Source organism: Rattus norvegicus, chromosome 3 (genome assembly GCF_021556685.1).
Source record: "Rattus norvegicus strain SHRSP/BbbUtx chromosome 3, alternate assembly SHRSP_T2T, whole genome shotgun sequence".
Classification (NCBI taxonomy): domain Eukaryota; kingdom Metazoa; phylum Chordata; class Mammalia; order Rodentia; family Muridae; genus Rattus; species Rattus norvegicus.
In genome coordinates this window covers 130,787,005-130,802,109 of record NC_141536.1, presented here as the reverse complement: position 1 = coordinate 130,802,109, position 15,105 = coordinate 130,787,005, and the positions used below count along the sequence as shown (strand labels likewise).

Below are 15,105 nucleotides of genomic sequence, written 5' to 3'. Positions count from 1 at the left end.
ACCCAGGTCAAGTGCAAGGCTGTGAGGCTAGGAAAGTGAAGAGCGAAGAGTAGAGGAGACCAAAAGTAGTCTCAAAGACTCTTAGAATTACCTAAGAATTACCATTCGAGCAAAGTGTAGGTAAGGAGAAAGGGAAACCATCCTGGGCCATACACAGACCACAGACCACAAAATGGGACAAACGAGCCCATTTCTACAAGACTTAGAGTCACTAAAACAACAGGAATGCTGGACTCGTTATCTGACACTGTTTAGGGAAATAATGAAAAGAAAGGAACGTCTTTGCATATACTCAGTTGGAACACACACACACACACACAGTGGGAGAGGGAGGGGGAGAGGGGGAGGGGGAGGGGAAGGGGAGAGGGAGAGGGAGAGGGAGGGGGAGGGGGAGAGGGAGAGGGAGAGGGAGAGGGAGAGGGAGGGGGAGGGGGAGAGGGAGAGGGAGAGGGAGAGGGAGAGGGAGGGGGAGGGGGAGGGGGAGAGGGAGAGGGAGAGGGAGAGGGAGAGAGTGCTCTTCCAATCCTTGTCTTAATACCAGTCCCTGAGAAAACTCCAACACAGCTGGAATAGCCTCTCTGAATTTTACAGGCCCACCAGCCATGTGTGACTCGTGACTTCAGCAAGGCAGGCCTATGACGCAAAGATGAGACTCTGCCCCATCTGCTCCCAAGCTCTGAAACTGCCAACTCTTCCACAAGCCACACATTCCTAGAGAAGTCATCCTTCTGCCCCAGACTTAGCAGCCACAGCTTTGAGCCAGTGCTACAGACACAAGTCTGGAATTATCATGGGCTTCGAGCCACAGAACAAGTCACTTTCCCATCTGCTTGCTCCTAAGCCGCGCTGTGAGACACTCCCTGCCTGCACCTTACTCGTCCGGTACCTGCACCTTCCTGGAGTCTCTTCTGAAAGTCTTGCACCTGCCTTAGCACATGGTGACTGTTCTGAGTTAGGGAAATGGTTCAGACTGTTGCAGAATAGGGGAGATGAGGAAATGAGACTCTAACTTGGTTCAAAAACCCTCTCTTGGCCAGTATTCATTTCATGGTTATTGCGTTAGGGATAGAAAAAAGGAGAATTTTAATTATTTGGAATAGTAAGTCCTTATGAATGGGTCAGACCCCGAGAACAATAGAAGAATCACAAAGTGGCCGTTATTATCCTTCGCTCTCCACTCAACAGGCTCGGCGTCAATTTGCTGAATTAAATTAATGCTAAAGACTTACATTTATATATTGATTTGCAATTTTCAAAGTATTTTGATTCTTAGTTTAGTGGAAAGAACCCTAAACTACCCAGCACACTCCCCTTCTCTCTCTCTTTGGCTACACAGAAGAACAAAGCTGGGAAAAGAACCTTGCTTTGGGTGGAATTTTCACTTCTTATTGAAAGTAAATTAATAAAGAAGAGGAGGAGTTAGTTCCCACAATGTAGAGCATTTTAGTTTATTTTAACCTTTAAGAGATTTCCACGGCGCACACTGGTAGCAGGTGCTGCCACATAGCTCTTTGGCTGACACCTGCATGTTCCTGGTGAGCATCCACTGTTTAAACACGGATGGAGGCTGTCCTCCAGTGTCAAGAGGCAGTCTAAGGGTCCGCTGGGATCAGCCTACACCAAGAACTGTAACTGCAGGAGTTGGGTGGAGTCCCCAGAGTCCCCAGGTGTCCCATGCCAGGTGAGAGGGCTCTGGCACTCTGGTGCATTCATTCTACATCATGTCTTAGATTGTCCGAGTAGGGGTTAAGTTCCAGCTGCCTGCAGTGGTCAGATGTTTGAGAATATACCAATCATGGCTACCTCCTCTCCTCCATTTCTGCTTTCTGGCACCATGCAGAAAGAAAGTAGTTCTGCTGAAACTGTTGTCTCAGGATTTGTTTCTGGGAAAACCCGAATCAGAACCTCCCCAAAGAATCTTTTCCTAGAAGAGCGCCGGAGTGAGCTCATCACATCTAAGCCATTAAATTACTCAGTAATCTGAAGATGAGGTCGGTTAATTTTTTTTTCTCACTCAGTGCTTGAGCCTATCCTCGTCCGCCGACGTCACTGCTCTCCTCTGCAGGTTGACTCCGCTTAGGCTTAATGATTGTGTAAGCATTTTTAATTAAAAATAAAGAAGACAAATTGTATTGTTAAATTCTGTCTCAACTCTGCGAAGACTGAGAGACACCATGCTTTGAGAGAACTGGTCTTTTTAGGGTTCTCTGCTGTGGAATAATTAAAAGTGAGGCAGTTGGGTGGTTACTTTCTCACCATGCTAAAGAGCCAGTAAATTTCATAAACAAACGGAGCTGTACACTCACTCTTTGGAAGGTTCCAGGTCCTTTAAAGAGTGTTCGGACCTTGTTCTGGATGAAATTATCAACATGTAAATCTTTAAACATAATTCACATTTTCTACTCATTTAATAGATATTATCTAGATCAGCAGTACTCAACCTCTTTTGGGGGTCAAATGACACAGGAAGACCACTGGGAAACAGATATTTACATTACAATTCATCACAATAGCAAAATTACAGTTATGATATAACAATGAAAATAATTTATGTTCTTGGGTTGCTGTGTTTTATGTTTGGAAGAACTATATTACAGGGTTACAATATTAGGAAGGTTGAGAACCAATGATCTAGATTAAAGGTAGTGTGCATATCATCTCTTCAGCATCCCCTCCCAGTGACCACAACCCAGGTCTGTGTTTTCAGACATGGAGAGCTCATCATCCCTATGTTCTCACTAGCTTCAGTCACAAGACAGTTCACCCTTGAGGTGAACTGAAAATCTGCCTTTACTGTTGCCAACCCATTGTTGGCAATTTACTTGAGAGACATTATGGGAGATGCAGAATATCTCATTCCACAATATACATTATAATAATTGGAAACATAATTAATATGATGCTTACGTTTTCTTTTTTTTCCCAGAATTCTTTCAGGTCAGGAAAGAAGTTGAGTAGTGGGTTTGTCTGGTCCCTCCGTGAAGCAAGTTACTGTCTGTCATGCTCCCTTTTAGATCAACGTAACCACAGGAAACACACACCAGGTTGTCCAACAATAAGTTGTGGTGCTTAAATTACAGTGTAAAACAATTCCACATAGTCCTCAAAATAATGAAGATACTTAAAAATGTAAAATTGTTCACAGCATATGAAGATATGGGAATATAATATGCAGTCAGAATTCAGTTTTATGAGAAAAAAGACTCATAGAACCAAAGCCCCAGATACTAAGGTTGATGATAGTTTTATGGCTGGTTTTGAATCTCTTCTATGTTTTTCCAAATAGGCCTTGCATTGGTTGTGACCTGAAGGTTGAGAATTGCTTTTATGGTTTAGGCTTTCGTGGAGCTAAAATCTGTGCACAGTAAGGAGGTAGGCGTCATTAGTCTTTCAGACAAGAGGGACACACCCATCTTTTCACCAGGAGACAAGGCAGTGATAGCCCTATGTGGCTACTTCTGATGTCTTAGGTCATGGGGCTGAAGAGCAGAATGGGAAATACCGTTGCCTCAGTAAGCGTAGGCAGTTCTCCTAGGCTGCAGGATATCATCCCTGAGGGAAACATACTTCCAAGAGGGGAGGCCCTGGGACACCAGAGCACAGTAGAAAGCAAACCATTTGTTCTTTTCAGTTCCCCATCGGTGACATCTCAGGGCTCTGTATTTATGGAGGACACAGAAAAGGGATGCAGAGAAGAGTTGTCCAAGGTGAGGAGTTCAGGACATTTCAGGAAAGTAAATGAACAGCTAGACACATGTGAGCTGGCAGTGGGGTAGGTGGCTTCAGGGACAGGCTAGGGAGGGGTTCCCTAGACATGACCGATAGGATCAGTGGTGTAGGCTGTCATGTGCAGGCAGCCATGATTGTCTTCCCCACAGCTATAAGTTATTTTCACCTGCAATAAAGCTTTGATCTATTTTTCTGTGATTTTCCTTGAAGGCCACAGTGACTGGACAACCCATGATGCACTGTATGTATGTATGTATGTATGTATATTTATGTATGTATATATACATATATATATATGTGTATGTGTATATATATCTTTTCTATTATATCTTCTCTAATTATAATATATAACATTATATTATACAATTACTTATACAATATATTATAAATATATGATATAATAGTACAATTATACTAATATATAACATATACATATATGACTGTTAGGGAATATATATTAGTGTCTAATACAATTATATTCTATAATAACAACATAATTAGTATCTAATAAATAATATCTTATATATAGTGTTAGAGAAGATATTTAACTCTATTTCTATGCTTCTAGATTGCCAAGTCCTGTGTAGCAAACAACAAAAACTTTATTGTCCTGTTTCCTGATACCCAGTGCACAAAACAAAAGGCAGTCCCTTGACTTTTATACAGCATAGACAGATGCATCTAGGACAAAGCACCCAGAGAACTGACTTGTCAACAGCATTACTTCTTAACTGACATTTTTACTTAAACCCTTGTTTTAAATGGAAATCCTCAGTCACTAAGATCATGTCAAAAAGAGTTCAAGCTTATGGGGAAATGTAACTTAGCTGGGGCAACTTTATTTTTTTAATTTATTTTTTAAGACTTATTTATTTATTATATGTAAGTACACTATAGCTATCTTCAGGCACATCAGAAGAGGGCATCAGATCTCATTACAGATGGTTGTGAGCCACCATGTGGTTGTCCGGATTTGAACTCAGGACCTCTGGAAGAGCAGTTAGTGCTCTTAACCACAACTTTAAATGACCATGCCCATGCATGCATATCATATCTCCTGAAATTAGAGTGAAGAGAGCTTGTAGGTTTATCGGGAAATTGTCGTATGACTTGCTGGGGTGCAAAGACAGAAACCGTTGTGTCAGGAGTCTCTGCTGACAGTCCTTGCTTGTCTTAAAGGCGCCTTAAAGGTGGGCAAGGTTCTATAAACGTTTAGCACAGCAAAACTTATCAAAAAAGATACTGATCTTCTGACTGTCACAGAATGATGGTTGCAATGTGAGTTCTTGCAGTTTATGGCTCTTGTTCTTCAGGTTTTGCCACCAAGTACCCAGATAGCTGGATTATCCCTTTCATGTGAGGATTGCTGCTAGTGTTGATTCAAGCCTTGTCACCCTGCTCTCCTGTCTGCCTCTCCCTCTGTCTACTTTCTTGGTAGTCTTTTCCTCCAAACTTCAGCTTGTTATCCTTCTCAAAAAGTCATCCATTTGGGATGTGGCCAGCTCCCAGTAGTGGCTCTAATAAGATGGGCTGATTCTGTGTGTACAAGGCCACAGTGTGCACCTTTGAGTCTGTGGTTTTTATTCTGTGTGCACATAAACATCTGAGTTTTACACACACACACACACACACACACACACACACACACACACACACACGCACACACACGTGTGTGCATGTGTGTGTGTGACAGAGAGAGAGAGAGACAGAGACAGAGACAGAGACTGTTGATCTTCTGCGTGCACACATATTGCATGTACTAGAACATTCGGTAATCAGATGTGGCAGGTTGGTTAAAAGCACACATTCTTCACACCTTAAAATCAACTTGTACTTACATAGTTGTAGGCCAGGTCTGGGTGGAGATAGTCAATTCCTGTGAAAATATAACACAGGAGTGGGAGGTTAATGCTTGCCACTGTGTCTTCAAAGCTGCCCAGGAAAGATACTCCCAGCAGGAATGATGCAGAAGACTTTTGGGGGTCGGGGGCTTTGTGTGTGTGTTGGGGGGAGGAGTGCTTATCCTAAACCCTCTGCCTTTTGCCATTCTGTGTGGAGGAGGGCTGCATCACTTCCTTGGTGGAGAGACAGCTGCCCCCAGACGTACTGCAGAGCAGTGAAGCCAATTAGAGCTCCGGGCCCACGGATAATGTTTCCGGATAAATGTCAGCAGTAAGGGGCTTAGTGACTGTGAGATGGATGGCTCATCGCTGCAGCGATGTAAAAGAGATTTGTAGAAATCCTGACATTTCTAAATCTCCTCTGAAATGAAGCTGGCCCCGGGGAGGAAAAGCGATGATTATTTAACAGGGCACAGAGAACCACGGATTGGGAGAGCACACTCCAGCATGGAAATAAGAGGCGCATGGCTAGGCGAGAAAAGCCATTAGGAGAAAGCTAGCGGTTTCTAGTGAGGTGTTGCCAGCTGGGAGCTGATGCTTGTCTCTCCAGAACGTGCCTTTCTGGAAAGCCAGAGGCTTCAATTCCCTCGGCTGGAGTTTTCTTGAGCCAAAGCCTATTCTGTGCTCCGGCGTCATTGCTAGGGTAGAATTATGGTTTATTTATGCTGCCGAGTTCCATCAGAAAATTTGATTTTGACCTTAGAAATCATTGTAGAACACGAGGGGGCAATGGAAAAGTTCCTAACCAGCTTGGCTGTGCTATGGGATCTTAGCATATGCCGTGCTTGTGCATATATGGAGGATGGCCCTGCAACTACATAGGACCATGGTTATAAATGAAGATATTTGCAGCCAAAGAGCTGTTTCCCAACCACCATGACAATGAGAAGTATGGCTTTAGGCAGGTTGCTTGACCTCTCTGTGCGTATTTCCTTCTTGATCAATTGGAGATGAGGAAAGGTCAGGCCTCAAAGAAGCTCATGCATTTGGTATGATTAGGCTAGCAGTAGATGCATTTTATGACTATCCTGGGATGCTAGACTTATAAGCTAGAATTATTACTAAGCACCTTCTCCTGGTATCTTTGCTTTATGTGTACTAAGGCTGTGCCACTGTTATTGGGACTGTGCCAGCCATTCTACATAGGGCCATCCTAAGGCTTTGTGGTGAAAAACAAAAGAGCAAAAACCAACCCCCCCAAAAAAAACCCCAAAGAAAAACCAATTAACCAAACCCATACCCCCCAAACCCAAAACCAAAACTAACCAAGCTAACAAACCAAACCAAAGCAAACCAAACCAAACAGAAGACCAAGTCAAACCAAATAAAACCTCTTGAGTTAGGATGCATATATTCCAAAAGGAAATGTTCTCTTTGTTTCCTGGTCACATTTATGGACTGAGAGTTACTGAACAATGATGTGCAAGTTTAGCTAGTCACTTATCACTCATGGGCATGATGCCTTCTCTTTACTCCCCTGACAAAGACCTGAGGAAGAAAAGTGATCTACAGAGTTGGGGTGAGCACAGATATTGAGACCAATGGATCCAGTTCTATTCAAGTGCCAGACACAGTAAGTAGCACTGATGTGGATTTTATCAAATGACACAATATCTCTGAGTTTTGACTTTGCTATCATTGAAATGGGGCTAAGATTTACCTTGGAAAGACCTTTCAAAGATTAAAAACAATTCATGGAAGTGCTTGGCTTACAGTAAACATGCTAATGAATTCCTGTCTTCATCATTAGAAATACCATTATTGTGGTTTGAACATAAAATGTCCCCTCCAGGCTCAGATTTGAACCCTTGGTGTTCAAATGGCCACACTGCTTGAGAGCGCCATGGAACCCTCAGGAGGTGGAGTGTCACTGGAGGAAGTACGTCACTGAAGGTGTGCTTTGAGGTTTTATATTATAGCCCCATTTCCTGTTATTGATCTCTGTATCCTGTGTAAGGGGCTGTATGACCAATCTGTTTCCTGACTGCCAGACTGGTTTCATGCTCCTCCATGCCTTCGCCATGATGGACTGAGTTTCCTCTGGAACTATAAGCCAAAATAAAACCCCCATATCCAACTTGCTTCTTGGGAGAGTATTTTATTTCACTGACAGAAAATTAACTAATACAAGATTGGCTTCAGAGAAGTGGGTTTGTGATAAACCTCTTCACACCGATTTTTGGAGGAAACTGATAAAACTGTTCACACTTTTTTTTTTCTTTTTTGGAGGAGGCTAGAAGATTTTGGAGTTTCAGGATAGAAAAGCTATTAAGTGCTGTGGGCAGAACTTAATGGTCCATTCTTGTAGGGGCTTGGAAGACAGAAGTGCCAAGAGTGCAATGAACAGTAGAGACTTAGCTTATGAAGTTTGAGGATTTTATTAGCAATTGGGCTAGAGGACATTCATGTGACATTTCATCACAGGATCTGACTGTATTTTGCCTGTGTCCTGAGAACTTTCATGAGGCTGAATGGTCTAATTTCTCCAATGGAGAAAACTTCAAGATAGAATAACATTCTATGGAATGGTTCTTCCTGATTAATCGTGCACAACAGGGAGGAAGGGAACATCAGGAAGCTTAAGGTTGCAGTCAAGGTATATGTTGAAAAAGAGACTGCACTGTTAAATGGCTTCCTGTCATTACAAAGCCTCCTGCTCTACACAGAAATATCAGGAAAAGTTCCCTGAAGGCAAAATCCTTCTTATTAAAGGAGGAAGACTCAGAGGTTATTTAACACTGTTAAGCAAAAAGTTTTGTAGTAAATGTAAGCTAAATAATGACCTTCCCCTCCTCCACAACTACATACAGTCAGCATGCCTTTTAAGTTGGAAGTTAGTTGTAAAAACATGATTCCATGTTCTGAAAATGGATTTGTTTAAGAGAAGAATTGGTAATCTCTGTGAAGGGAAATATGAATGTAAAGAGATAATATGAGACCAGGAGGAAATTAGATTTTAATAAAATATATTTATTATAATTACAAGAAATAATCTTTAATGAGGTTAAGAGAAAAAATGTTGGGAGAATGGTTACAGACTTGGGATTGAGAAGGAAAATATTATTGATAGAACTGTAAAGGATAAAAGACATTTTTTTCTACCAACAAAAGAGTGATCTAAATGAAAGTAATAACCTGATGGATAGTGTTTTAATGTTCTTGTATGTCTGATTAACTCTTAAAGTAGAATATACTGAACACATTCTTTGTGGTGCGTGCGTGCGTGTGTGTGTGTGTGTGTGTGTGTGTTGCATGTGTATGTACATGTGTCCTTATGCATGTAGAGGCCAGAGGGAGATGTCAGGTGTCTTCCTCGGTTGCTCTCTGCCTTGTTCTCTGAGGCAGGACCTTTGACTGCACCCAGCCCTCACTGATTCAGTGACACTGACCACCTAGTGAGCTTCAGGGACCTGCAAGTCTCCGCCATCTGACACTGATCCCCAGTGCTGGGGTAACAGGTATGCACTGCTGCACTCAGCTTTTACGCGGGTGCTAGGGATGGGGATTCAGGTCCTCACACTTGTACAGAAGTGCTTTATTGACTAAGCCTCCTTTCCTGATGGAATGCATTCTTTTCCTTCTTTAGAGACAGCAGCAGAACTTTCCAGCAGAGCCCATCATCTCACAGAACTACAAGACACAGTAACTTAAAAGAAGAGTGATTCTAGGTGGCTTGATCTGCAGCAGAGGTGGCCGAAACAATAGAGAATTTTAATAGAGGAATTTTAATTGAGGGACAGTTCAGTTCAACTTATGGGGATCCCAATGACCACCACTGACCTACAGAACTGAGATCAGACAGGACATCCTGGTGGGACTTTGCCTCTCAGTCTGGGGCAGAGTGCGGCACCTGCTCATCGGCCATCTTTGGAAGGAATGACTTGAGTGTCATTTACGGAGGCAATGGACAGAAGCTGAAACTGGAGCCTTTAATGCTGCAGGAGGTTGATCAGAGAGGTGGTCACTGTTGAGCCCCATTTAGGGTGGGCCTCTCTATTTACAGGACTCCCGGCAAGCTGTTACGTTAGCTTTTACAGGATATCTAGGTGGTTTCTTCAAATTAGATGTGTCTTTTTCTGGATGGGCTGGCCTCAGCTGCTTTGAAAAGTAGTCTAAGCCCTAGTGTTCAGAGGGAAAACTATATTCATAAGCTCTGACATCTGCCCACATATTTCTTTCTTCTAGGGAAAGCTCTCAGGGCTAGAGAAGGCTTTTAACATCCACTTCAAAACATCTCACACATCAGGTGCTTAGGGAGGCAGTGTTTTGCATTGTTTAATGAGCTCCCACAAAGACAGAACAGGTTCAGAGCATCCTGTTTTCCCTTGTTTTCTCCATCAACTCTGCTTCAAAGGCTTGCTTTTAGTCAACAGTGTTCTTTGAGGTTGTTCAGACCGAGAGAGGCTCCATTGTCTCACCTCTGTGTAGGCTTTGTAGGTAATTAAACTGATAATGCATGGTGAGACTTTTAGAGGGAGAGCTTGTGAGCTGCCCAAGGTCAGAAGGTCATCCTGGCAAAGTGACTGAAGGGCGGTGCTACTGCAGGATCTCCACAGAGGCAAGCCAGGCAGTTATAAAATCACCAATTCACAAAACTTGTTAAAACATATGGGGGTGTCAATGAGATAACCATTATCAAAGTCTGCCGGAAAGTCAACTCATTCTGAAAGTAGCCTTCAGACTAATTTTTCTAAACCCCAAACTTGTCACGGACCCAAAGCCACAGTCTGAGATAGAACTTTCTGTGATTATTGAAATGAATGTTGGCTTCAGCAGTTCAAACAGCCCGTGTGGCTACTTAAAACAAGGAGGTTGGGCACATGGATGAGTGGTAGAGCAATTGCCTAGCATGTGTGCAAGGCCTCGGGCTGGGGTCCTGATAGCTGAAAACCAGAACTCTAAAATGAGAAATGGAGCTATTCTGAAGAACTGAACTTTAAAATATGGATCTAGAGAAACAGAAGGCTTTACCAGGGGTTAGAAGATGTTTCAGGCATGTTGTAAGAACCAGGTCAGTAAGGAAGCAAGGTGATGTCTGGTTCCTTTCGTTTCTTACTTATCAGTTCAAGCAATACTTACTGAGAGCCTCGATAACTATCAGGATACTGATCAGGAGGAAGAGGAGGATTTGGTCAAACTGTGGTGTGGCCATCAGGTCCAGGATCGGAACTGCCAATTGCTTGATGAACGTCTAGGAAACCCAAGTCTTTACGTTTGGAGGCATGAAAGGCACTCACTTGCAAATGACGTGAGGCCTGTGAGAGACTCACCATCGTCCATGATTCCAATGGTCACTCCTTTCCCTGTGTATCCCAGCTCCCAGGCTTCGGCCACATTCAAGTCTAGCCCAGGAGTCCCGTCAGCTTGCCCAGTGTTGAACTGATAGAGGAATTCAAAGCAGAAAATCTGATTGGTTTGGTGTTGTGACATATGCTGATACTTGGTTGCCAATAAAGGCTACACCCTTCATGAAACATACTTTTGGGTGGCCTACTTCACCCCAAAGGATTCCCTTACTATTTGTTTCACATAAACAACGGATTTTTCTGTTTTATGTAAAGATTAAGTACTGCTCTAATCCCCTCTTCTCATAACGATATTTCTGTCTGCAAATTCTCTTTATAGGCATATAGGCATATAGCTCAGTGGTAAAAAGGTTCGTCTAGCACATACAAAGCCCTATATTTAAATCCTGGCACCACACAGAACATTAAAACCATCTTATATAATGATTTTGAAGAGGCTATCACAGCAAACCCTCCAAATAGAAAATGAAACTTTTTTTTTGTCAAGCCTCTGTTTAGCTCATGTTTTGAATTTAACATATAATTTCTTGGCTTATTACCGAATAAAGTTCCTTCACTAAATGACAATAACATTTTCTTTGGAGGAATTATAGTACTGCTAAACCGAAACTTTCTCTAAAATACGTGTTGAACTAAATTCAAGATAGGTGGCTATTCTTCAGTGTATATTATAGTATAGAAAAATAAAGTCCTCCTCAGTTTTTTCTGTATGCACATGTGTGTTCACGTGAATACAAGTGTGTACATGTACAATTATGTCTAAGTGCAAGTATGTGGAGGCTAATGGTCAACTTTGGGTACTGTTCCTTAGTGACCATTTTGGTTTTGTAGATGGTTGAGCGCTTGCCAAGTGGATTTGGGTGACTAGCCAGTGAGCGCAAAGGGTCCTCTGTCTCTCACACCTCAGTCCTGGGATTACAGGTACATGCCACCATGTATACATGGTTTTCACATGGTTTCTGGGGATTGGACTCTGATCCTCATGCTTACATGACAAGCATTTTAATGACAGAGCTATCATTCTAACCCCTCCATTGTTTTTTAAATGGAAGATTAAAGAATGGTCCACACCAATATATTCACTAGCCTCTTTCCATGTATATAGGTTCTGTATGTATTTTCTCAAGGATGGCATATGAAGAAATAGTGAGGTTGGGGTGTGTGTTGGCAAAGGCCCATGGTGACCAGAGGCCGTTCTGGTATTACTAAGACATTATTGGAAGGTCATTAGTGCCTTTAGTATGATTCACAAAGGTTTTCCTTCCAGACCCACATTAAAGATTATATCTCTCCTCCATATTCTCCCTTCTTATTTAGAAGGTCATGTGACCATGGCCAGTACAATGTGAGTTCATGTGCTATTTGTCACACCTAGGCAAAAGTTCAAGAGCCATATATAGTTTGTCCCTTTTCCTTTTTGAAGCATTTAAAAAAATAGCACCAGAAAAAACAACAACAACAACAACAACAACAGACTTTGATTTTAAGAGGCTACTGTGATTTGGGGTTATCTCTTATTGTAACAAACCTACCCTATCCTGATTAACATACATTAACATCATTCAGTTACCTAGGCTTTTAGAATTCTATGTCCAAAGGCACAAGGCACAGCCAAATACTCAAGCCTCAGGAGGGAGAGTGGGTTTTATCCCTATGGTGTAGCAGTCCACGTTCTTTAATTTTCTGTCTTGATTGTCATCTTTTAATCCTAATAAAGTAAGCCATCACTCACAGTTATAAATCAGTCATTTACAATGTACTTTGTAACTTGGGTTGGTTTGGAGACATTGATTTCCTTTTCAAAAAGATTTACTTTTATTATTTTTAATGATGTGTATATGTGTGCGTTTATGAAAGTGAGTGCAGGTGCCTAAGGGGTCAGAGGTGTGGGATCCATTGGAGGTGGAGTTGCAGTCAGTGTGGGCTGCTTGACAATAGGTGCTGGGAACTGAACGTGGGTCATCTGGAAGAGCAGTACCTGCTCTTAGTCACTGAGCCATCTCTCTTGTCCCTATTAATCTTTTTAACAGAGAGCAATCAACCCACATGGGTCCCAATGGACTGTAGATGAACCAGAAAGTACGTGTCATGAGATGGCTTAGGTTTCAGTGCTCTGAATCCTAACCCATGGTCATTGTCTTAGGCTGTGCTGAAATGCCATCTTTGACAACCTCATCTCTCTTGCTCAGGAAAACGTTGGATTCTTACTCTTAAGACTGTGACCTCAATATGTCTCTTTCACCTTTCTATGCCTGTTAACACTTCTAGATTACTTCTCCTAAACATTTGATCTGGCTTTCTGTTGGTTTACAAGTCTTCACTCTCATGCAATTTAAGATCATGTGATCAGCTATTGGTAGATGCTTAGGGGGCGAGATGAATAGGAGGTAACATAGACATTTATGCAGATGGAAGGGCGTAGAGGCATTCATTGACCTGGATGCTGGTTATCATCCCACCAAATAACAAAGAAATAGAAGTGTGGGCCATTATTAATAATAGAGAAACTTACCAGGTACCATTGCTTTGTAAAAAGAGGATCATTCATATTGATGTCAATCTCATTGATGTCTCTGTACCCTCTCTTTTTACGGTCAAATCCTTCTTGCTGCAGGGCCATCTTTATCTGGAACAATACCAACAGGTTACCCAAGTACAAACCTTAATACCCTTTTTGTCTGGAACTCACTGCCACAAATTCAAATTTTATTTGTAAACAAGCTTTGTGCTCAAGCACATGTATGTGTGTTTTCTTTAGCAAACGGAAGAGGATCCTTTGCAGGATCTCGTCTACTGTCTAAGATCATTTACTTGTGGTTATACAGGGCAGCCAGGCATTGGTGATAGTTTTGCTGAGTATGGTCAGTTCACAAGTTAGTGAGTGCAAAGCCAAAATAGGCGGAGCTAACACATAAAGAGTGGAGAGAGATTTATTACCTGCCATAGGCAAGGAGAGCATGGGAGTTGTTTTCAAAGCAGTACCCATCTCCCTCAGGACCAAAGGAAACTGAGGGGTTTTATTTAGGTGACTTGTCCATTTTCATCCAGGGCTAGGCCTATTCTTGACTTAGTTAAGGAGTCCTTTCTGAGCATGTTTAGTTTAAGTTCATAATTTAAGAAGGAAAGATAGTAGAAACTCACACTTAGTGGGCAGTTCTAAAACACATGTTTAAAGGATCACATTCATAGATGGGATGCCTCATAGCATGCTGAGCTCGTGACATAAAGTTTTAGCTGAAAATAAGGGGAAAAGACACTTGAAGGTACATTAACACAAGAATTTGGCCCTGCAGATAGATGTCTACCTCTATCAGTGGCTAATAGTAACTTAAAACAAATTTCCTTAAAATAGGAATTGGATGGGAAAGTATTCTTGAGAAAATGAAGTGTCTGGGGTCACTAAGTGAAAGAAAAAAGACAATAGAACATTTTTGTCAAAAGAAGGAAGCTTGATGACTGACAGACAGTCCAGGGTGAAACCCCAATAGCTCAAATAGCTTGTATTGCTGAAGGCTTTCAACCTTTGCGTGTTTCATTGTCACATTCAAGAGTCGCTAAGCAAAATCTCAGCAGACTTGCAGTCATCTACTAAGGAGCAGGCAAGCTCCATTTCAAGGCTCCAGAAGGCAAATGGGGAGGCCTGGAAAAGAGGCTGAAGGACTGCCCTGCTTTCCTTGTTCCCATAGTTCAGTTGTGGGTAGGCAGGCAGAAGCCTAGGCTCTTGGATAGCAGTGAAATTTGGGAGCTCTTAGTTCAAGAAGGCTCCAGGAAATGACCAGATTTTGTTCTAATAAGAGAATTTCTTTCCACTTAGGCATTCAGTATGTTATCATCCAATTGCTGTGGCCAGTCTGACTCCCTATAAACTCAAGGATAAAGGACCAGTACAAAAGGGTGTGTGCCAGACGGATGTTTATTATTATTTCTATTAGATTTTGTGACCCAATACTCTTTTTTCACATCTCCAATTCTCCTTAGAATGTCCACCAAGTTCCATGATAGTAGGAATGGAATTCTTATTACTTCTAGTCAAGACAGCAAGAGTTTCCTCAGTCTAGGATGCCTCTTTAGTGGCTTCTCTCTTAGCAGTTGATTCTCAGGAAGAAAAGGAAAGGACAGGGAATACTTGAAACCCATTTCCCTCAGAGCTTACTTATTGGACTCTCTCT

At 42.1% G+C, this 15,105-nt stretch overlaps 1 protein-coding gene across 3 annotated transcripts in view; it reads right to left on the bottom strand.

Annotated features, from left to right (window-relative positions):
• The window catches only part of Pcsk2 (proprotein convertase subtilisin/kexin type 2), a 304,858-nt gene that overhangs the window by 130,324 nt on the left and 159,429 nt on the right, over positions 1-15,105 (bottom strand). For all 3 annotated transcript variants that reach the window (XM_087649001.1, XM_087648999.1, NM_012746.2), the window contains 3 exon segments: positions 13,449-13,562; positions 10,901-11,009; positions 5,568-5,605 (listed from right to left, as the gene is read on the bottom strand). In XM_087649001.1, the coding sequence (XP_087505127.1) occupies positions 5,568-5,605; positions 10,901-11,009; positions 13,449-13,562 (261 nt within the window).